The sequence below is a fragment of the Anabas testudineus genome, chromosome 3 (assembly GCF_900324465.2).
Source record: "Anabas testudineus chromosome 3, fAnaTes1.2, whole genome shotgun sequence".
Classification (NCBI taxonomy): domain Eukaryota; kingdom Metazoa; phylum Chordata; class Actinopteri; order Anabantiformes; family Anabantidae; genus Anabas; species Anabas testudineus.
In genome coordinates, this window is record NC_046612.1 from 16778274 (window position 1) to 16803028 (window position 24755).

The 24755-nt window shown below is 39.9% G+C and overlaps 1 protein-coding gene across 1 annotated transcript in view; it reads right to left on the reverse strand.

Moving 5' to 3' along the window:
• LOC113174490 (protein kinase C-binding protein NELL1) overlaps positions 1–24755 on the reverse strand; it is a 185261-nt gene that overhangs the window by 140659 nt on the left and 19847 nt on the right. Inside the window, exons 3-4 of the mRNA XM_026378542.1 lie at positions 17600–17750; positions 4241–4411 (exon numbers count right to left, since the gene is read on the reverse strand). Coding sequence (XP_026234327.1) covers positions 4241–4411; positions 17600–17750 — 322 coding nt within the window. The remainder of the gene's footprint in view (positions 1–4240; positions 4412–17599; positions 17751–24755) is intronic.

Below are 24755 nucleotides of genomic sequence, written 5' to 3' on the forward strand. Positions count from 1 at the left end.
CATTTCAACAACTTATACCTTTACCCTCTGGGAGAAGCAAAGCACAGCAGATTGGATTGATTTCCAGTCTTATGTTACTGCTAGATTGATTCCCCAGTGTTGGGTATTGTGGCTTAAAATATGAGCTCAGACAGCCCTACGCCTTTCCGTGTCTGTCACAGTTTGAGTGTGAAACAGGCATAAATGTAGCAAGAGCTGTCGAGGCCACATAAACCATACACGCTAAAAGTCCACCTGAACGTGAGGGTAAACTGCACCCACTCATACTTACGGAGGCTTAAAACAATTTAATGAGCCTTGAAATCAATGAAGTGCTGTTTAGTGCACAAATCAAATCGCTCTAAATTTCAAGGCTAATGGCTCTGCCAATCTGCTTTGAATGGAGAAATCATTTTCAACACTTTTAAGGAGTGAAACGCTCGGGTTAGCACGGATCTGATTTTTCTTCTTTTCTTTTTGTGTGTGTGTTGTTGTTTTTTTCTTTGTGCAAAGCTGCTATCAAAGCGATATTTACTTGTTGGTAAAGTAGTGTGTAAGAACACCAAGGGGAGAAATACAATTGGATTTCTAATTACATAAATTCATCAGCATTAGCTCCAAACCTCGAAGTATGTGTTTTAGTGAAGTTATACACACAGTCACACTGAAACCTTGACTTACTCGGAAAGCTAATTAAGCAAAAAAGAAATCTAGCAACAGTAATTCTTTGTACCTTATCTAAATCCATTCCTCATATACTGTATTCTGCCCTCATAAGTACCATCTGGGAAAGTATGATTGGTATATCTGGACATGTCCTACTCAATGCTGTATTTCACAGCTGTATAAAGGATGTATATCCACATAAAATAAGTAAATTTAAGCAAATCACTTCAAAACAGGAGCACTGGTGCCACAACCACTGGTGCTCTCGAAAGGGAAACTATATAACTATAAAGGAAATTTTGATTTTTTATGCCACATCCCATGCATGGAAGAGAGCATACATAGTTTCCTTTGTAGTTTAAAAGTAAATAGATTCTGATAAATGGTCTGCACTATATAGCACTTCTGCCTTATCAGTACCCAAAGCACTTTCCCCTGCTTCTCATTGACCAATTCACACACATACACACACACATACACACACACACACACACCGATTGCAGCACTGCCTTGCAAGGTCCTGGCCTTGGTTGGTAGCTTCATATGGACAGGAGGAGCAGAGTATCTAATCCTGTGACGGGTGGATGACCACTGCAACTCCTGAGCACCCCACTGTAGTTTAATGGACTTGGATTTCAATTCTTTACGTAATCCAAACTAAAACAAATCAGGATACGTTTTATTTCTGCTCTTCATTGTGCCAGTGCCAAACTCTAAAATCAGCTGCTGTTGTTTTGGAATAATTTGAACTATTACAGATTACTGACTTCAGATTTGAGATGATATCAGATCAACTGAAGCTAAGGGTCAGGGTGGCTGTGAAAACATGTGTCCTGGTTACAGCAACACACCAGGGTCACACATCTTGTTATTGAGCTGCGACTGTAACATAGAAGAGAAAAGAAGTCGATTTGCCGGCATGTGGTGTGAGTTTACTGCTCCTCCAGGATGCAGTGAAATGCAGATAGGCAAAGCTTGTGATCTGAGCTGAGAGCAGCTGCAGACGAGGTGGCTGACCTTTCTGTCCGACCCAGTACATCTACGGTGAGAGAGGTTTGGTAACCATGGTGAAATTCACACTCGTGCATCACTCGCAAGAAAAGCTTCACAGAGCAGCTCAGCTGAACATCTTCAGATCATCTCTATTTACTGTTGACTGGAAGGAAGTTAATCTGTTAATTGACTCAATACGCATGAGTATTTAACAATATGTAAACTGGCTGCTCGCAGTGATGAAAAGTCTTTCTAAAAGAAAATTTCTGAATGTGTAACACACCTCTGAAGTGCTGCTGTTGCTTGAAAACTATAAACCCTACTCTTAACTCAGGAATTTTAGCCAACTATAGACCAATATGCAATCTGCTCTTTATCTCTGAAATTCTTGAAAAGGTAGTTTCAAAGCAATTATGTGACCACCTGTGCAAGAATAACTTGTACGAAGATTTCCAGTCAGGACTCAGAGTACATCATCCTACAGAAACAGTACTAGAAAAAGGTCACTAAGGACATTCTATTAGCATCAGACAATGGACTTGTCTCTATACTCATTTTGTTAGATCTTAGTGCTGCATTCGACACTACAGATCACAACATTATATTTTCCTCCTCTCTGTCCCCCTCGCTCTGTTCTCCTCTACAGGTATCCTCGGCCTTGGAGCTGTACTGTATATCTCCGGAGTGCAGTTACTGGCCCTACAGACCTGCCCAGATGGCCGCCCACCCTGATCCTGGTTCTTCTTGAGGTTTCTTCCTCTAAAGGGAGATTTTGCTTCCCAGTGTTCCCTGATGCTTGCTGAGATGGGATTGTTGGGTTTATAATTGTAATATTTTATAAATCTTTATACAATTGCCTTAAGATGACTTCTGTTGTTATTTGACACTATACAAATAAAATTGAAATTGAATTAAAGGAAACGCTCTATAGCATGTTTTCATGATGAAATATTGCAGCTAATGTCCATTCATAATAGTTTGGATGCCCTCTCTGATGCATGTGTGCATTAACAAATCATTAACATGTATTATTAAACAACGTGTAGCTGGATTTATAGTAACTTTCAATTAAGCACACGTTAATACAGGAAGTAAATAAGGTACATGTGTTAATTAGCTGGAAGTGAGCTGTATTACAGACACATATAAAATACTTTAATTGTGTACTTTGCAGCCAGCTTTTTGCACCCATGTACTTTGAAGTTTTGGAGAGGTATTATGGTTTCTGTTTCTTGTACATCATACTGCTCTTGTTTCAGTTGTTCAGCAGCTGCTTGCTCTTCCATTTTATGTATATTTTTTATTTCATTATATGTACAAATGTTACTGTGTGTCATTAGTGTAGGAAGTGTTAAAGACTCCATCGGGCTACAGAGTGTTTTTAATGGTGTTTTTAAAAGAAGCTCCTGGTGTTTTAACTTTCAGATACTGGTCAGATGTGTTTATTTTTATCAGAGAACAGAAGTTAAAGGCTTTACTCTACAATTGTGTGATATTTGTGAACCACTGTCTGGAGCATTACTGAACCGTCCACAGCACTAATATCATAGTAAAGGGTTGGTAATGGCTTGACTGACACAGCAGTGCAAAAAGCAGCCTTATAAATTGTTTATATAAAATAATATATAAAAAACAGATAAAAAAGAGAATTGTAAAATAGTAGCACTATATCTAAAGGTTACATGAGATTGTTGTATTATGCAAGTAATGAGATACAGTGTTGGTGAGAAAACAGTTTTACTGCTTAAGTTTAGTATCAACCTTCAGTTTCATACTACTCATTGCCACTAAAAGATGCCACTACCAATGGCACTAAACCAACCTTTTCAAGCTGTCTCTTAATTAACTAAATGGATTTCAGTTTTATTTTTCATTGGATCTTTTCTTTCAAATAACCCTCCAATGCTCTCTTTCATCTTTACTACAGTCTCATCTGACAGACATGTACCACAGCGATAATTAATCGGCAAACCACCAGCCTGGGGGGAATAACAGGCGTCTGGGAAGAATCAATACTACAACACAATCCTCCCGTGCATCATACAGCTTTTCATCTGCAAGAGGTGACAGAGCATTACCTCGACTCAAATTTGCACCACTTGTTCGCAGCGTCTGCCTTGTGTCTGCAGTGAGAAAAGGACAAGTGATGCCTTCCTGGCTCTCAGGAGGGATGGTGTGGACTGAGAAGGACTGTCACAGCTGAAGTGCATGTTTATAGATCAGCTCGGACTGAGTGCTTCTTTAGAAAAGGGCCTTCACTGCACAATCGATTAGGCGATTATATTATTGTTACCTTCCACTTCATCATGGAACAGTGTAAGCTGAACACACATCCTCTGGGCTATATTAAGCTACAGCCTTTCTCTTACACTGTGCATGTGTGTGTATTAATTTGTCCTTGGATGTTTCATTGTCGGCACTGTTAACAATCTGTCATCCACACTGAAACAGTAGCGAACAAATATTTACCTTGATAAACACAGACAGCTCATTAGGCGTGTCACTTCAGAGGACCATGGTAAAAATAAATCAGCATAGCCACTTGTGACAAAGATATCAAGATGTTTCATGCGTGCCGTGTGTGTGTGTGTGTGTGTGTTACCTGTTACAGTCGACGTGCAGCAGTAGGTGGGAGGCACTGATCGTGAGGGCGATTTTGTGCCACTGGCCGTCGGCGAGGCGGTAGGGGAAAGACTCAGAGCGCGGCTTGCCTTTGAAGCGGTAGTGGTAGCGGATCTCCTCTCTTACACCACTGCTCTCCAATTCAAAGTAACTGCAGGAGAAAAGAAAAAGAGGTTAGGGACACTCGATTTCCTGTTCAGAGTTCGTATTCATAGTGAATCACAGAGAACAGAAGGCTAAAGTTAGACATTAAACAGAACTGCTTTGGTTTCTCCACAGGTCCCATAGTTTCTAAAGTGGTATTAAGAATATCAATGCACTAATGTAGAAGCAATTATTTAAATTATTGCTTAGTTGATCAACAGAAAAGTTGAGTCTAGGACACTGGGAACTTTCATATAAAAACAATCATTGCAACTCAATCATCCATTCATTACACAAAACACAAAAACTCTGCTAAAGATGTAACAAATGATTTTTTGAGGGGTTAGCTGTTGTAAATATTTTACTTATGATTTAAACAGATATCTGAAGCTCATATAAAACATAAATAACAGATTTTTTTTTTTAATCTAGGTTTTTTTTTAATCTATTTTGACCAGAATATTTCTTACTAAAAGCAATATCGACACACTACAATGATTTACTGACACTTAAAAACACTACCATCAATTCAAACATTGTTATTTCCCTGCCCAACGAAGGTTTGTGTGTGTAACATCAGCCCTGCCAGTTTTTCTAGCCAAACCAAAAAAGTTTCACCCACATTTTTGGGTGACTTCAGGTGTTTGACCTGGAGCTCGTCTTGGCACCATGTGCACGTTACTCTCCCTACTCTCATCAGCCACACTAAATCTAGAGAGCTAGCAGCCTGAGAGCCGCAGGCAACCAGTCATGACATTTCAGCTTCCCTGCGGCTGCACATGACCCCAACACTAGAACCCATGGCTCTCCGACACTCACACTAACACACACACACACACACACACACACAAACACAAACACACACACAAAATATACTGTATGCAGCAAGCACAGCTCTCCAACCTAACCAGAACCCAGCCTGTGCCAATATATTCAGGCACAAAAACACACAGACTCACACTCGTACACACAAGGATCAAGCCCATTCAATACCAAAGCTCAACAGCTCTCATGCATATTTATGGCAAGGGAGAGCGGACCCACCCCACAGAATATCAATTGAGGCTGTGGGCAAACAGATTTATCCAACTTCCTGTTTGGAAAATGAATGAAACTGAAAACAACTCAACACAAACAAAGTGCCAAACACATTTTAGGATAAAATCAGAGGCAGTAAAATTAGATTTTAGGCCAAAGGCATCATCTGAAGATGTAGGAACTACAATAAAGCGTCTGAATCTGATACTTAAGAGAAGGTTTCTGTCAGCTATGGAAACACTGAATTCACCAAATTCTGTTAATGTGATTTTGCTGCAGAGTTCAAACAGGGCGAGAAACATCAGCTGTCAGTTAGGATAGACTTTAATGTCCAAAGCCTCAGAAGGATTTTGTTCATCATAAGAACAAACCTATAGCTGCTTTTGTTGATACCTACTGAAAACATTGATTCGGTTTTCATAGTGCTACATTGCTACACGCTTTTAATATATAAATTACTAAACATTTGTTATTTTTATTAAGACGTGACAAAGAAAAGACAAAGAAATGAGACATGGAGGTATTGATTAGTGAGTACAGTCTTGTACTGAAGGCTTAGCCCAAGGACCTGAAACTTTTCCATAGTACTGGCCCACTGGTCCCTCCACACAGCAGGCTGTGTTAATACTGAGACAATTATCACTCTGTAAATTAACAAGCAACACAGGCAAGTGTTCCTCTACAACACTAAATCATATCTGCATGCTTCAAGCTGTGGTTGCTTACTTACTTACAGTCCACGTGTGCATGTAGAGGACAGAATCAGTATAGGAATGGCTGGCCAGGTCTGTTTTGTTTGTACAGTGTGCCATCACTCTGAAATTAAATGAATACATCACTCTGTGGCTGCGCCGGGCACAGACCTGACAGCTCATCTCCATCATGCTGCAGGAAACTTGTCAGCTGGAGAAGAATCATTTGCATTGAATGAGGACTAAAACAAGAAGGAGAGCTCTCTAGCTCTTCCACTGATAGAAGCCTCTTCGGGGCTTTGAGAGGCCTGGAATCACTGAACGAGCAGAAACACCGTTATCCTGATTTGACTCGTGAAATAATCATCAAAGGCATTAACTCCACTTCTCAGCGAGCATTTATTTTATGAAGCATTTAGTGGTAGCTATTGTATCCCTGCATTACAGCATATTCAATGAAGGGTATTAATCTATTGGCAAGCAGTACACTTGTAATGAGCAGTGTAGCCTGACTGACTCTAAAAATGACTGGTTCTGATGCTTGTCTGTATAAAATACTGTATAAACAATGAGCCGTACTACTATTTTGAAAGCTTTCTTTCCTCTGCTGATCCTTTCATAAGTAGCAATTTACAAAGCTGTGTTTTGTTTTTTTTAAATAATGGCATCTGCATGGATCTAACAGACCCCTAACGTCAGCATACACAGCTTTCAAAACACAAAAAATCATGTTTGCATATCAAAGAAAACAGACCATTTTGGCTAGAAGTGGTAGAGGAAGACCAGTGAATATGATTAGATTTGATGTCATAACCAAACTGTACTACTGTGAATGTGAAGGCCAATATTTTTATACTTTTAAAGAAGTGAACTATTGTATGAATTCTACAAAAGAAAAAAAAAAAGATCAACATGTAATAGTTGCTGGTTAAATGATCCAAGTAGGTTTTTCCTGCTGTTGCTCAGAACCAAACATCCAAACTTTATTTTCTATGAATAGATTCAGATTTAATCTGTAGGTGTACAAGCTGATGAGGATCATCTAACACCGTGTTAAACAATGCCGAGCACACAACAGATAATGGCATATGGAAAGCTGCAAAGAAAACACGGAGTCTGGACAAAATAGCCTGCCTTACCAAGCTGCTTTGGCAGCATCCTTTCAAAAGCACAGTTGCATTATGTCAAGGAACGCAGGTTTCAGAGGACAAAGCCACTGGACTGAGACGCAGCTTTAAATTCAGACTCTAAAGGATATGTTTGTTCCTGGTAATGTCCACTAACACATTATTTCATGAAATAGGATACATAGGATATATATTTCTTCTACATTTTTATATGGGGACTAAGTGAGTAATTGGGACTTTTTTTTTTGTTTTGTTTTTTGTTGCTGCAAGGACCACAAACAAAATGTTATTATGTTGTACTTGGGTGGAGACCATCTCGTCTGCATAATGCACTAAAATCCTTTTTCGTCAAATTCATTAGGGAACCATCTGGTCCATTAAAAATTAATTCTTCATTGCGACAACAAGCTCAAACAAACAGTCAGACTCAGATAAGAGAAGAACATCAACAAGTCCTGAAACCAGTGGTATCACCCCAACAGAACCCTGATCTCAACAAGACAGAGACAGACCAAATCCACAGAAGAACAATGTTTCCAAGATTATCTGCTTAGCTTAGCATGGCTCTGTCAAATAATGACGAAATCCACTTAACACTACTAAATAATTACCATGCCACATTTCATTTGTAGTATAAGAGCAACAAAATGATTATATGACTCTACAAGCCTTGAGTGGTCTTTTTTTGTTTTGAGCAGATGCAAGACAACCAGCAGAGGCTCCAGGCTGTTAAACCAAACCAGTAATACTTTCATGTAAGTCTCTGTTAAAAGGTGTGTCTCAAAAACGTTTCCCTTAAAGTTGAAGTAACGATATGTTTTATGCCTTCCACAACATACATTAAAGTGAAGAGGTGTTGTCAAAGCTTCGGTGTACAGTTCATAGTGACTACAAGAGGTTTTTGAGCAAGAGACAGCCTTCTAACCAATCAGAGAGGAGCTGTTTCTGCTATTTAGCTCTGTCTTTTTATAATAATTTTTAATTTATATATTAATTTTCTAACTAATACCTAAAAGATTGGGCAGAGGTTAGATGAGAATAGCAGAGGAGGGAGAGTAGGGGCTAAGTGGAGCAAATTAGATTGATTTCAAGTCTCGTGCTAGCACCAGGAGGTTTGTTCATCGTTCGTCATTGATGATACGGACAAATCAGCAATGATAGAATTGTTTTCATGATGTGGGGTCTGCGAAGAAAAGTTCTAATGCTAACGCATCTCCCAGTACATTCCTCACAGTACTGCAAATGTGCTGAGACGAGGAGAAATGGTGAATCAAACTGCTGAGTAACAAATAAACAGTCACAGTGGCAGGGTTGCAGGCTGTGTCTCCTGGGATGGTAACTGCGGGTTGTGGAAGGGTCTCAGAGTGCTCTGACAGCTCTGGGAAGAAGCTACAGAGGTGACAAGTGGTCTTCATCAAAATTCACTGGCATCATCTGTAAGAGAAAAGTTTTAGAAATGAATAACTGCCCGAGCATGCTGGGTTGACTGTATATCATCCTGTTCCTTTTCTTCACCCCTACAGTGTCATGTAGCTAGTTTATGGAGGACAGCTGACAGCCAATTATCTGCTCAACAGGGAGGTCAACACTCTGGAGTTTGTCCGTGGAATGGGAGGAAAGGTAAACCCGATAGTACTATGGAAACAAGCCCAGATGCCTTCAGTTACTGACCTGGAAAATGTGACTGGGATTGGTTGTGAGGTACCTGTGCTTCAGTTGCCACAGCAAGGCCCCCCATCACTGATGGGAGTTTCTGAATTTAGCAGTTGTTCTCATTACACTGGAAGGTGATCATCTCGAGGTATATGGATCAAAAGAACGTGATAAGCAGGTGGAAATCAATTCTCATTTTGACTTTTTTAAATGCATTTAGTGTGACGTTATTAGCAGCACAGCATCGTGCAAGGTGGACCACCTCAGATACTCGGGGATGAGGTCCATCATTGATGCTGTCAGCCCTGAGAAGACTGCTAATTGTTGGTCTATACAGGGATGGAGACGTAAAAAAGTAAATCTCTGTAGGTGCTTCTCCCAGAATTACAGCACATGGCTTAAGAACTGCTTTTCTTGCATACCTCTAGTATTGCTAATATCTTACTTTGATGTTAATAAGTGCAGTAAGCATATAGTACTATGTTACTATGGTACTATCTAGATCCCTTACAGTTTTTTTTTTTGTAATTCCTTACACACTGAAAATGAATGCATAGACAAAACCATCTGTCACCATTACTATAAAGAAAAGAACAAATACAAAAACATTTTGTGCTTTTCACATTCAAAATGCAAAACACAACTGAGCTATACGGTACAGTTTTCTTTTAAGATTGCTTAAGCATAATGTTGAAAACAGCGTTCATTGATTCCAAATACTACCCATAATTCACACAACCACACACAAGTAGTTGTAATGAGTACACTTTAAAATGAGCTAATACATCCATGCATTTCAAATGCATCGAAAATCATAACAGAACATTTTTTAAACATAAAATAGTACATAAGCACATCAAAAACATGTGACAATCCAATAAATTACAACCGATCAATGAATCAATCACTCATTGCCTGTTTCAGGTGCTTCTGTCTGAGTGGGGAGTTTGCTGAACCTAAGTGCCTGAACACCTGGTGGCCAGGTTTGATCAGTTGGTTCACGAGTGTGAAAATGCAGTGACTTAAAATGGCAAAAAGTGACATCATGCTACATTTCTGTGTCTAAATTTGTTTAGTGTTTTGCAAAAAAAAAAAAAAAAAAAAAGTGTGAGGCTGTGAATATGGTTGTGCAGATCTGGGCTGTTGTTTTGCTCCTCGAGTGTCAGGTTTCACTAACTGTGTGTTATTTTTAATTTTAGTGTGTAAGCAACCATTAAAACAAAAACAACGAACACGTATACAGTAATTGATTAATCACTCTGAGCCTTGGCAATACAAATAGACCTCAAATCTTTTGTGAGAACTCTGCCTCACTAACAGTATTGTTTAAGGCTTAAAATAAGATCTCTTACCTTTAACTTTACGGTAACATATCATATTTATTACTGTATTGTATCTACTTTTATGAGTCATTTTGAAAAAAGGATTATGGTTTGTATTGCAGCATTTCATTTTGACGTAGAAGTGAGATGTAATGTGGCTTGTGTTCGAGAGCTTGCTTCATGACAAAGGATCAACCTAGTAGAAAACATCTAGTCAATCCATCGTTGAACTGCTACATTAATCAATAGAGCTCCTTCATGTTTACCGTCCTGCATTTTACTGATTAACAGATGATCAACAGTGAAAAAATCAAACCAGACCAAATACTGTGTTTTTTTTAAATTGTAGCAGACACTTTCTTACTTCAGTCCTTTATCTTAATCATAAATAATGTAGTTATGTTCACAGTTAACATTTATGATGTTCCGTCTAAGGAGCTTGTTACTGTGATGTGAAAGAAATTACCCAAGAGAATGTTAACAATGGTAAAAAACAAAAAGAAAATGTAAAAAGGAGGAAGAAGAAGAAAGAAAAACTTTTTTTCTTCCAGAAAGTTGTTTTGTGTTTTTTCCTGTATGATGGGGGAGGAGGGCAGCTGACAGGTTAGTGAACGTCTCTGGGGTCTGAGGAGTATTGGACAAGTGGAGCAGGTCTGGCTGTCTCAGGGGTGTCGGGAGGTTCCCGTCATTCAAACTAACAATAAACACTAGAGGGTTCTGTGGGCCAAGGCTAGTCTCAGACTTTTTTTTTGTTGATAGTGAGCAAGCAAACCTTTTGTCATGCTGTACGAGTTATTTCTTATCCTGAGGGCTTGATGTTCTTCAGGTTTCCTTCCCTGTGGGCGTCTTCAGCAGATGTAGAGCTGCGCTGCCCAATTCCAATTTGGCTTCAAAACCTGTTTTTACAGCAACCTTACAGAAATAGAGGCAGCAACTGACACACCAAATGTCTAAACTATACTGAGCATATAGCATACTGTAAAAAGCCCTGTATATACAGCCCAGCCAGGCGCCTTCACAATCTGTCTGTGAAATGCATCATTTGAATAATCCACCATCAAGGTACCCCTTTTTCCCTGAATTTTGTTTGTCACACGATGCAACCAATTATCAACATACAGCTCCACCTCTAAGTATTTGCCATATCAACAATGAATGATTACAGTACTTGTACTGCTCTATGGTTTTACTGCACATGTACTGTGTGGCTACATGCATGACAACAGGCAGACAAAGTTAGGCAGGATCCAGTTAAACATGTCTGCCAGCAGAAACGGTGTGGATGCAAACACTACTTTAACTGAATGCTAATGCTGCTTTGTGCTTGCTGCAGGTTTGCATGTTTACTTAAATGATTGCTACAATGTTAGTCAAATATGTCGTAGCTGTGGGTTCGTCTTTACTGAGGAGTCCTTTAGCAACTTGGGATCCCAAAAATCCAACTTTCCCTTAAAGTGGAGAGAACTTATTCATGTCAGCAGAGTCGGCATAGTCCAAAGTTTCCAGCTCTGTAATCTGTTCTGTTTAAAAACATGCAATTATACAGTACCTAATTCTGTTTATCATATCCACTTTTGCTAAGATGCTTTGGACATGCGGGAACATCAGCCTCCATCACGCAGCGTTTGTTCGTAGAACGAAAAGAGGGACATGCTGCATTATTTTCCTGGGAGCTGAAGGGTAATCCACAGGAATCCACTGTGGAAAAGGGTTCTGCCTGAGGTGAGAGGGCCCAGACTCATCCCTCCAGTCCACTCCACAGGGGAGACCAAGAGTTCAGGCTCAAATGCAGCAGGTCTCTCTCACATTAACACAAAAATCCCATCAGATGGCAAAACAAGTAAAAAATCAGCAGATCAAGTTTAGGCATAAAATAAACAGACACAGACAGAGAGAGCAGCCCAGCACAACATTAAGCAGCTCCTTTTTTTTTTTTATATTAAGAATTTCCTGTTGATCTGTCAATGACTGGTGAACCAAAAACTGTCTAACGTTTGGATTTCACTGATCACAGTGCTTCTTATCAATGTTACCCAGTGGATTTTTCAAGGTTATTATACACCAATTTGTCTGAAGATTAAAACCACTGACAGGTAAATTGAGTACCATTTATTATCATGTTACGGTGGAACCTTTCAAGTAGTTGGCAGCAGTCAATTGTAAAAGCTGATGGGCTGGAAACATGGAAATTGAGCAAATATAAGTATCTGAGTCACTTTGACCGCTGCATGTACCCAGGGAAGCGATGGTAGCAGGATGTGGTATTACTATTACTACTACTACCATTACTGTTGTTACAAAGAAAGCTCTGAGCAATGTTCCACAGGGAAACCTTGGGTCCCGGCCTTGACAAGGGTGCTACTTTGACACGGACCATTAACTAAACATTGTTGCACATAGTACACCTGTTCACGCCAATGGTATTCTCTGATGGCCACAGCCTCTATCAGCAGGACAATTTGCACTGCCCTAATACAAACACTGTTCATGATTATAGAGACCAAATTCCAACCAAACATCTGTGGGGTGTGCTGGAAAAAGAAGCCCGATGCTTGGAGGCTTCATCTCACAACTTAGAGGACATAAAGGACATGCTGATGTCTTAGTGCCAGTTACCACAGGACACATTCAGAGGTCCATGCCTTGGTGGGCCTGAGTTGTATTTGGCAGAACAAGAGACGTGTGCACAATATTTGGCCGGTGATTTTATTGTTGTGTTGAATGCAACTGATTTAAGAGTTGTCAAGTTATGACATGAATGGTCATCATGAGTCATTATCATGCACCTAGTGACCCACCAGCAGGCCAGCAGCTCTGCCGTTAGCAAACTCCAGGACAAAACAGGAGCTGCTGTTTAGAAATGACAAAACTATTGTGTTATCATATATATATCTGTTTAAGCAGAAGGCTACAATGTAGTTTGTCATAAAAGAACTGAGTAAACTTAATACATTTGTGGGTTTAACAGAATATTTCAGTTATATCATTTCTGGGTTTAAGAAGTTTGTCAAAGGTGGAAAAAATGAATAAGGCCTCATGCTGATTGTTGAGTAATAGTAATTAAACACTAACCCTAACCCCTAAGACATATGTGATCACCTTGAACATTTCATTTCTTGGCTGTAATCAAACAGAGCATTTTCTCCAGCATTCTCTTCTTCAGCCTGGTTGTTACGATATCTCTCCAGGGAGCTTTTGATGAGCCACTTATCCGTTTAGATTCAGCTGGTGCAAGACAATCAATAATCTCAGACAATTTATTACAGAAATTATCTAACATTGCGTCACATGAAGGCAACGTCTGAGCCACGTTTACTTTTTTTTTTTTTTTCAGGTGTCTGTTTCTCTCCTCCTCTTCAGCCCCCGCTCAGCACCTGCTCTAGCATGTTGTGCTTGCCTCTTCAGGCTCATCATCTAGGTCTTTATCTCATGCAAAGCAGTGTCATATCTCCCAAATTCTCCACAGAACTGAGGGTTGAGGGAAGTCTCACACATCTTTGTAAGTAGTTACCCGATTGGTGAGAATATCTGCTTTCATGGATAGCAGATTTTTTTCATAAAGGTAATAAAAGTGATACAATTGCTATTTTCAAATTTCCCGATATGATAATACTGTATTACCACCACTACTACTACGTTTAAATTCATTTCATAGGTGTCGACAACCATGGTTATATGAAGCTCTGGATCAGGGTTACATTTGTTTGTGCCTATGTGGCAGATACTTGTATAGTAAAAGTAGTGTACAAATGGGGTACAATCCAAACAAGGCCTGATATCGCAGTAATTCTAAGAAACTTTAGATTAATTATTTACAGTATTATTAATTTATATCTCGACATGTAGGGCTTAGATTGGAAAGTCATCATTCTGGACTACAATTTTAAATAAAGGTTGTTGTTTCGTTCATGTTCAAGCAGCTGTTTACAGAATAAAACAATTTGTTTCCACTGGGGAAAATATTTACTGCATCGACGTCCCCATTCGTACTCATCACCACTGCCAAACAGAAAGTCTAGTTTAACATGACTCCTCTCACTGTCGGTGGTTTTTCTTACAACTTCAGCCCAGCATATTTCCCTAAAAGCGAAGAACTTGATGAACTGAGGCAAACGCAGAGAGACTGACATGTAGAGTGACATAGGACAGACAGATGAACTGAGCAGCTGGAGGAGCAAGCTGGGCATATTTGGTTTTTGAGTACTCAGGGTAGAAGAGCATTGGAGAGACCAAGCTTTGAGTTAGTTCATCTCAGAGCTGCTGCCACTTGCTGACAATGAGAGCGTTACTGGAACCCAGAAAACCGCTGGCTCGGCAGAAATAGGCTCCTTTTGTTCTATTCAGCCTAGTGGAGCAGCAATAAACCTTCCATCCTATTCCCCAGTGCCCAGCACAAGGCGAAGAAAAAAAAAAAAAAAGGAGCTTCTACTGCTTTTGTAGCGGGTACCGAGAAATGCTTGCATTCAAAAGACATTTTCACTTTGAGAATGATGAGAGGAGGGAGGAGAAGTCGGTATTATCATACTGGGAAAGCAGTCATGGCAGAGGAAGTGGGAGGGAAGAGAAGATGGTCTGATTGTGCTGAGAGAAAGATGAAAATGTAACAAAGGGACAGAGAAGGAATGTATGACTGGATGTGCCAGAGTGGTAGACCTTGTTGTCTGCTAGCTGGCTGAATGGGATGCCCGTGCTATAGTGGGAGAGAATGAACATCAACCGTGGAGTCTAATAGGGCCTTCAGAGAGAGATGTTCAGACCAAATCCTTAGTCACAGTGGAGCACAGGCCTATACGAAGGCGGTGAAGGCTCCGTCCATCTCGACAAATTTAATTACACTCACTATGTGGCAGTGTGACTCACATAACATCTTCTCAATATATCTTCAGCACACTATGGCTTGACTGGGTCAGATTTGCATCCCATTATCTCCTTTATGATACTCAACAATATACAATATGTGTAACAAAGAAAACGGAAAGGTCTAAATTAACTTACTGACTGATGGTTTACTTTGTTTTTATAAGAAATATCTCAAACATATTCAGTTGATTATATCCGTAAATGTCACAAGTCACTTGATAGATGTTACAAGAAAGAAAGGTATTTTGCTTTTTCCCCTGGTGGTGTCTGGTCATGCGGATTAGTAACAGTTTTATGTGTTGAGATAGAGAGTGATGGTGTCTAAAAGTACTATTATGCTGAAGTTTGTGCTTTAAGCTTTTATTTACAAAATTAAATGATGGGAACTACAGAGGAATCAAAATAAATTAAACATATAAAGAACAGAAAATAACTGACAGCAGATGTTTCAATCAGCTTTGCACATCTAGACAAGCCTTGTTCAGCAGTACAGTAATAGTACTGCAAATTTTCCCAAATTGTCTTTGGAAAACCGATCGAGCTCCACAGGGACTGTGAGTAAACATGCCTTTTCATTCCCTTTAACTTCTACCTTCACAAGCCTTGCAGTGCCTGCTGCTGAGAATCATTCCCACAGCGTGATGCTGCCAGGACCATGCTGCACCGTGGGGGCACTGTGTATGCGATGATGTGCACTGTTCGGTTTACACTAGAAAAGAAACAATCTAGTCTGATGGCCAGAAGTTCAATCTTGATCTCAACAAATCACTGATTTGGCTCCATAATCCACTGTGCAGGTAGGTCACTGTTAGGTCACCGCAGTGGTTAAACAGTTTTATTAGAGAGCACTGCATGTAAATAATTGAATTGATATTTAACTATACCAGCTACCAGTTAAGGAAACTGCTTAAAATTCACATCCCTTATTGCACGTCATTGTATCTGAAAGAGGACAGGACAGTAGATTCTGCTGGCTCCATTTAGCCTCACTGTTGTTTGGCCGGCATGCTGTGTAACAACTATGCTTGCAGGTAATGTGAGCGAGAAAATGAGAGGCACAGAGAGAGGGATAAAGGCGACTAAAAACCAACACTCGGGGTCACCTTAAAAGCACAGCAGGGCCCAACACTTTTTCTCTGCAAGAGCAGATCATAAAGTGGGAGCTTGATAAGCAAAAAGCGACCGCAACACAAGAGAAAAATACACCATTAAAAGTAACAGTCCAACATACAAAACCTTATATAAGTAAAAGCACATATCATCAGTATCACTTTCATCAGAAAGTTAAAATAATCATGGTGCAGAACAACTTGTCACTGTCGTGATCTATACTGGGATTCTGTTTTTACTCTTGGTACTGCTGATGCATTGACATGTAATCAGAATTTTAATGTTGTTGTGCAGGTAAGGCTTGAATTAAACTCAACTCCGTGCTTGTGAGTAGGTTTTTGAGTAATGTGTTGTTATCAGCTACTTATAATAAATCAAGGAAATGTTTGTCGACCATTTGAGCTGATGTTTTCCACAAAAGGCTTTTGTAACATACAGTAGCTTTTGGTTCTGATAAAAAGCACATTTATCAAAGCCGCAGCTCTCCGTCAGGGCATGGTAACTTAATGCTTTGTTTACCACATTTTAGAGGACTAGCTTTCCTTGCACAGCTCTCTCCATCAGTTGAGGGAGCCTCTACTGCACTCTCCCATAGTGTATTGTGATTTTGCCTTTGTCTTGACTCCCAGCAAACACATACAGTACACACAGGCCCGCGCAAGCTCACTTTGACTGCATGTTTTACAGAACTGAAGGCTTTCACGTTCAGAGAGAGTGAGAAAAATCAATGATGCCTGCCCTTTAAAAAACAATTCACAGTTATACGGGTTCTCAGGGGACCGGGGGTGTGCTCGCTGCTGCCACTCGCCGATGTCCCACAGCCATCACATTCTGCATCAATGTTCAGTCCATTGCAACAAATTCACAAAGACTCAGTTCTATTATTCAAACTATTACTGCGAGGAGAAAACCTACCTGTGCACCTGTTTCGGTTCTCCAGTAGTCCTAATGTCAGCTCCGTTAAAAGGTTATATGTTCTAGTTATCAGTGCAATGCCAAAGTCAGGGGTTCTGCATGTCTGTTTATGCAACAGTCCGTCATAAAACTGAACACTGTCAGTTTTCTTGGTATTGCTTGGTACTTCACTTCATCTTGCAGACACAATAAATAGAAGGTTATCTTCCTGCCCTTTGCATACAGGAGGAAATGCTGCATTATTCCACCCATCGACTTGCCTCCCATTATCTGCTGACTTACACTGGCAGTGGAGTAACCTTACACTGATCTTTACTTTACTCCACCTCGACAACAGCCATTTGCAAACAGCTACGAGTAGGATGAGAATTCATCTCTGTGTTTAATTTAAAACCAGAGCACCCAGTAATCCGTGGAAGCAAAAGTTGTGCTGAAAAGAAGCTGCAGGCCAAAATGAAGAGGATTACACATGGATTACCTGTGTTCCGATTCGTGGATAGAGAATATGACTCCTGATGTGGAGGACTTCTGCTGGATGGAGGCCAAGAAGGTAAATTCGCTTTTACTCCTGAACAGCTGCACCACTTTCTCTGTGATGTGTGCCGGGGCGTGAACTGCTCTCCCAACATCTGAAAGAATAAAGTAAAATGGACAGAAATCATGAGCGTGTGTAAACTCTTTTCACAGGCGATGAGCTGTCTGCCTCCTATGTGTGCACTTGCCAAACAACATATTAAGTTAGTTAATCACACATGGTGAAACAGCAAGTAACACACTTAGACTTGGAAATGTTGTCTCTCCAGTTTTGGGAGTTCTGTTTATGCAAATCTGTTTGCACCAAACTAGTGCATGTAAATGAATGATGAGACAGAATGTGTATATTGTGTTGTTCTGTAAACTCTGATGGATGTTCACAATGGGCTCGTTAAGTCCACTTGTTTTTAGTTTCTATTCAAAAGAAATCCAGCTTTTTTCATTGTTTTTAAGTTTTAAAAGTAGTATTTTTTTTTAATCATGTGAAATTACTGTGAACAAGCAAAAACAGTAGCAGACCAGAAACATGGCATGACATCACCAACAGATGGTTTTTGTTTAATGCCACTCAGCAGATATTAGCATGTTAACACGGCAAGATGATAAGAACTGTAAACATACTAATAGTACTACTAAACAAAGCTTCGTTCAGTAGTACGGTAGTAGTACAAGCTGTAGTACGAGCTGCAGTACGCGCTGCTCTCCTCTTGGCCCTCACACTTCCTTGTTGGGGAATGCGTAATGACATGAAGGTCCGTTGTTAGGTTCACAGGTGCACACACACACCAACACCCACACTCCCAACCACATATATCACAATCAAAATATTTATATCCACACTGTTAATTGGATTTAACAGTTATATAGCAGCATTTGTTCTCATGTTCATACAGCCTACTGGTTTCAGGAAAAGGAGACTTCAGCTTTGTTCTGCTTGTTCAACAGCTGTTTGATAAATTGCTTGTACTGTGTTCGTTACTGGCAGATATCGTTGCGCATATGGTCAACAAACACTGTGGCAGGCTCAAGGAAAAAATAGCTTCCTCTTGGCTTCACTCTGGTGTGTCTGTGATCAGTTTTACTGCTCCCATCGCTGCTTTACGCGGAGAGAACTTCTCTCCAGAGGAGAGGGAGGTAAAGTAGAGATCCCCAACTTGAGAACTGCAACAGTAGAGAATTTGAGCAGCTTTATTTTAACCTAAACCAATCCCTTAAAATATGTTTAAATCAGCACAGATACATGAGGCACCCCGAGCCACTCACAGCCGCACTGTCTCTACAGCTTTACACAGCTGCTAGTATGGCTGTAGACTGTAAAGCCGTGTTCCCTGTGGTGCATGCCCACCACCATAACATACTGTAAGATGAATAGTGAATACATTTGAAGGAAGCAGTCTTCTGGCTCAGTTATCACACAGACATTTTGACTCTGTTATCTCTGGAGTTTGGTAATGAACAAAACATAAGTCCAGGATTGTCAACATTTCGTGTGTTTCGTGGAAATCTCAGAAACTCGTGACAGCAAACATGTCCCTGTGCCACCGCAGCTGAGGACAGATCCCAACAAGAGGATCCTGTGGTTTCATATTTCCAGCTGTATATGCCAAACACTTCAGTGGGGAAAAGCCACTGGCTGTGTAAGTGCAGGGCTTTTAAATTTCCCAAGGGTGACAGTGGCCTGCCTGCCCTCACACACAGCCTCCTCGCTGTCATAGCTGAGACGATGGAGCCCCACTTCCCCCTGACCAGAGCGTGTCATTATATCATGCCACCTGACCACCAGAGATCACTTGTCATCAGTTGTTGGGATCTTTTAAACCAATACTGTAGTTTTTGTTTTTTATCTTTGAATTCATATTTTAGGCATAAACAACAAAAAAAAGTAGAAATTTCAATTCTTTCTTCACAACTCATGAAAATTTTTGGATAGTATTTGAAGAGTTAAGATATGTCAAGTCCAATTACACGGAAAGACCTTTAATCATCAAATGTGAACAGAGTTTGATGGGATTTCTCCATTTTGTGGGAAAAAAGGCAACATATAATAAGATATTAGAATTGATCAAATACAGGATTCACAAACTGATTTATAGTTTGGGTCTGGCTTTGTTTGACACTGATAATTACAGTATTGGAAATTATAGTTCGCGAATGTTCACAAATTTTCCTTTTGATCAGCTCCTTTTATTTTTGAAAATGTTGTAATTTCCACATTATTTTGATTATAGCCTGCTTACATGTAGATGTATGTAGGAAGAGCTAGAAAGACAGAATGCTAACAGATGCTGTTTGACTTGGGCTTGTAGACACAAACATTACATCATTAAATCACACTGTGACAAGATGATAGTTTACAAACTCTGCTGCACTTAAAACGTAATTGTTCAATGAAAATAAATTGTTCATAAAAAGGAAACAAATTGTGCGATCACAGCCCAGCAGTCCACTAATAATGATGAATCGAAAGTATGATGGGAGCAGAACCAAAACAGGGCACACTAACAGTCTCCGCTGCACAGCAGTCTCAGGCTTATAGACATAAACAAACCCATTTATAGTGACAGAAGGAAGCAGGTAGAGCGGAGAGGTTCGTCTCCTGGCAAACAAGACGAAGCTCAGTGTAGCAGGCAGCAGCCTGCCGTCGCACCCTCCCCCTTCATTTTACAGCTCGTCACTTTAATCAGGAGCCTGGCGGGTCCTCCCCCAGCCCAGCTAAGTCTTACAGATGGCCTGTTTAACTGACAGTGAAGAAGAAGAGGAGCTCAGCCGGAGTCCAGGGAGACTTCGCTCACCAAAAACACAGCAAGTCGAAGCCTCGTGGACCTATGTCTGACCCGATATGGAAAACCCATGTCACAGTGTCACAACAAGATAAGCACATTACGGTACCAAGCTGAAGTTTTTGCCAGAGGCTAAAAGAAAATCACAGCAGAGTTTTCTAGAAGGGCAGTGTCACTTTGCCAAGAACTGGTAAATGTCAATGAGACTTCACTCTCCGGCTCACAAGAAGGAGCTTTACTGTACGTCACCTCATCTACTGTACTGTACGTGTGTACTGTATGTTTGTAGTGCGTGTTGCTAAATTTGTACCGTGAGCTATAATAGCTGGCTGTTGATTAGAGTTGAGTGATCTGGCATCAGAATATATTTAAATATGCTGTAATCAAGGGGAAATTCAACACATGGCTCTAAATATAATACGTCCAACATACCATGAAAAATATGGCAGCCTCGTGATATGTGTACATTTGTAAGATGTTTTAAGGGCAAATCACAAACTCACCTAACCCTTGATGCAGGAGCATGCCTGATTACATATTTCAAAAGCAAACTGATTTCACTTCTCAAGGCTTTGTGCCCGGCAGCCACACAAAACAGCAAATGTATCACACTCTGCATTCACCTGGGTCAACAGATCTCAACTAGAATGAAGTGGTCTCGAGGAGGACACAGTAAAAAGAGAGTGGCATGTGGCAGGGCTCCATCTTTAGACAATAGAGCTCTTACACCAGGATAACAAACACTAATCCTACAGGTGAAGATGAAAAAATAATGTTTGGTTTTATTTATTCCCAGTTTCCTAGAGCACAGGGTTATATCCTCAAATCATTTGTTTTGTCCAACCAACAGATCAAAACTTGAATATTTCATTAATAATTATATACAGCAGCAATGAAATGTACATGAATCCCTGTAGTCCCTATCAGACAGAGGCTGCACACGCACACAAAAGAGCAGATGCTGTTACCAGACATCCTGCAGGATATGCTTGCCTTCTTTCATAAACACAAATCAATCAAGTCCTTTGATCAGCAGGATCAATTTACACATCACACATACATTACATTCCACATCACGTCTTCCTCAGACAGGCTCACTATACAAATGTGTTCAAATGGCTTTCAGCTAACTTAGAAAACAATTCGTTAGCCTGCATATGAGAGGCTAATGAATGCAGATATTAACCAGCTCCAATGTTTCCTAAGCTTGTAGTAGTTACTCTAAGCTTTTCTACTCCACTGAATTTTCTGTGTTATGATTCATCTTAGCTGGATGCCCACTTTCAGCAACAGTAGCCTCAGTACTACACAGTCTCTACTTTGTCTAACTGTAGACTTCATAATACTTTACCAGCTTTATGCAAATGAACAATTCTTCACCAGTCTTCGATCTGACACCTTCTTTCACAGTGTATAGTTCACATCAACAAGTGCTTCTTCTCAGAATATTTCCTTGGGGCCATGCCCATCTTTAAAAACTATCACTTATCAATACAATTTAAGTTTGCACGCCTGGAACTCGAAACTTCAACTACTGATATTAGTGAACTCTGAATCAGCACATGTTCAGATTACAGACTGAACTCACTCCAAAATGGCGCATGCATGTAAACAGATATACAAACACACCCTTTATACTCGAGCGTCAGATCAGAGACCATCTCAGAGCATTATACAGCCAATCTGGGCGCCTCTGTTAGTCACATGTTTACTACAGCACGTTTACACTGGCAGCTGCTCAGAGGCTGCTGAGCTCCAGGTTCCAGGGAGAAACAACATTAAAAAGACACAAGCAGAGAAAAATAACCTATCAAAGTTTCCTGGCATCGCATGCAGCCAATTAACCAATGCCACAAGGAGTGAAGTCAAACTAGCTGGCAGGTGGCACACAACATAAAAGCTGCTTTTCACTGACCATCACAACTCTACTACTCTGAGCCTGATTTTCCATCAATCCTCCATCAAACCACCCACATACCTAATAGGTGTGATTTTTTTCTCAATCTCAATAATAATTCAGATAATTTTTGCTCACACATCTTCAGGCAAGGACCGGGGTGTATTGATGTATGCTGATCAAATAATGATAATAAGCTGTAATACTTTAAACTTAACTTCAAATTGAATTATGTCATTCGGACTCTGCTGTTGTGACGTGAATTTTCCCTTCGGGGATCAATAAAGTGCTATCTAATCGAATCGTTATCTAATCTAATCTAATCTATAAAAAGCACAGATCACATAGGAAAAATAAGACAAAAGTAAAACAATGAAACAATTCAAAGTACAACAAAGAAATGAACAGTGTCAAACAATGTCTGTCCCAGGATTTTGTTTGATTGGCAGGTGAGGACCAAATATGAGCTTATGAATTCATTAATAATATATATATATATATATATAATATAATAATTCATAGAAGAAACTATGTACGTTCAGATAGAAAGCACCAAACAAAATTCTTTTTTGCATTTTGGCATACACTGAATGTGTATAGAAATTGACACTGTCCAGTTCAAAAGACCGCTGCTTCAGAAATTAGTTGTTGTCTTCTCAACAGCTCCTGTGAAATTCTTACAGCTAAACTAGCATAAAGATACCATTACATCAATGAAAAGAGGACCTTGTGCTACATGGTCCTCGGGTCTGTTTTTTGTATTCTGCTTTTCACTTGTTTCTATGAAGTAACAAATTATTTCTGAAATAACAAAATAAATAAAAATAAAAAATAGTTTGAGAAACAGAAAGAAAAACACCAGAGTCTGCACAGAAATCTCCCACTTACATCAGCAGTCACACGGTTCCTTTTTAATTTCCTTGGCACATTATAAACATTCATGGTCGTCTCGCTTTCTTCCCGATCCTGCAAAAAGTCAGTCATCTTTATTTTCACACTTCCAGCCCTCCAGTCATCTGTACAGCCACACAAGCGGGCACAAGCTAGCCAGCCAGCCATCCATCCAGTACACAGCAGACTGTCCCTGAGGAGCTACCCTGCTTTCAGCTGCTCAAGGCGGGTCTGCAGTGGAGAGTAAAAAGCAGAAAGACTGGACTGCAGAACAGGGGTTGGACTGAAACTCAAGGTAAAGAACTAAGGCATGGCTAGAAATTATAAAAGAAAAAAAGTGGTGATGACATTTCACCTTCACTATAGAAGAAGCAGATATTTTAAAAAATAATTACATTTCTGCACCAAAAGCAAAAGTGCAAAGAGCAACAGACTATGAAATGCAAGAGTAGAGATGATAACAGAAGTCACCGTACAAAGAAGTGAATAATGTACAGTAGCTGGAGCTACAAAATGCCAAAATGGTAAGGAATGTCAAATAAGATTTAGAGAGTGGCAACTGTGTACACACACAGCACGCACACAACTCACAAAGGAAGAAGACTTTGATGCACGTGAAGGAGACCGAGTGCAAGTCAGGCAGCCTACAAACACAGTCCAGCTCCCAGCAAGCTTTTCTTAAGTTGACTTGGCTTGCATTTGAAGAACCTCTCGCTTTGCTGAAAATTTTATAGCTCTGAATTGATAAAACATTAATGATTCCATTCAACTTTTCCTTCCCTTTGCAACTAGATAACCTGCCTGTAAATATTAAAAACACAGTGCGTTCTACATAGTAGGTTATTGGTGTGACGTGATATGTACCTAATGAGACAGGCCCAAACAAATCAACCTGAGGGCATGCTCACCTAATGTGGCCTTTGACTGAGATGACAGGCCTTTATCACAAACTATCTGACTGAGTGCAGTTTAATGACGGTAAATAAGTGTTCTGTCTATCTGTGCGAGAACCATCACTTTACAGTACAACAATAATGCAGACACTGACACACAATCCAACCAGAGGAATAGTAGCTATTGGTTAAAATAATGAACTTCCTTTATCTGTTTTACACAAAAAAACAAATGCACAGTAATGCAGAGTGAAACTATGAGTGCACACGTACCTGTGTATGTCTGTGAGGTATGAAAACAGATCATGCTTAGATTAAGTTTCTGAATGAAACAAAAATAAAATAAAATAAAAAATAAATAAAAATAAAAATTAGATGCTTTTAAAGTCAAAATTTGAATTTGAATTATTGTATTTGATAGGGATTTTTTCTCTAAATCCCTTTTCCCTAAATAGGGAATAGGGACTTAGCATTTTGGAAAGCGCGTTCATTTGCTTTTTTTTTTGCAACCATGGGCCAAGAAGATTTGCTGTGGAATTGAAAGGAAAGGAGGAGAAAAGGGGAAGGAAACAGGAGGAAACAGCTTTCCTGTCTCTGCCCAAGTCTATGGCTGCTTTAATTACAGTTGCTCTTACTGTT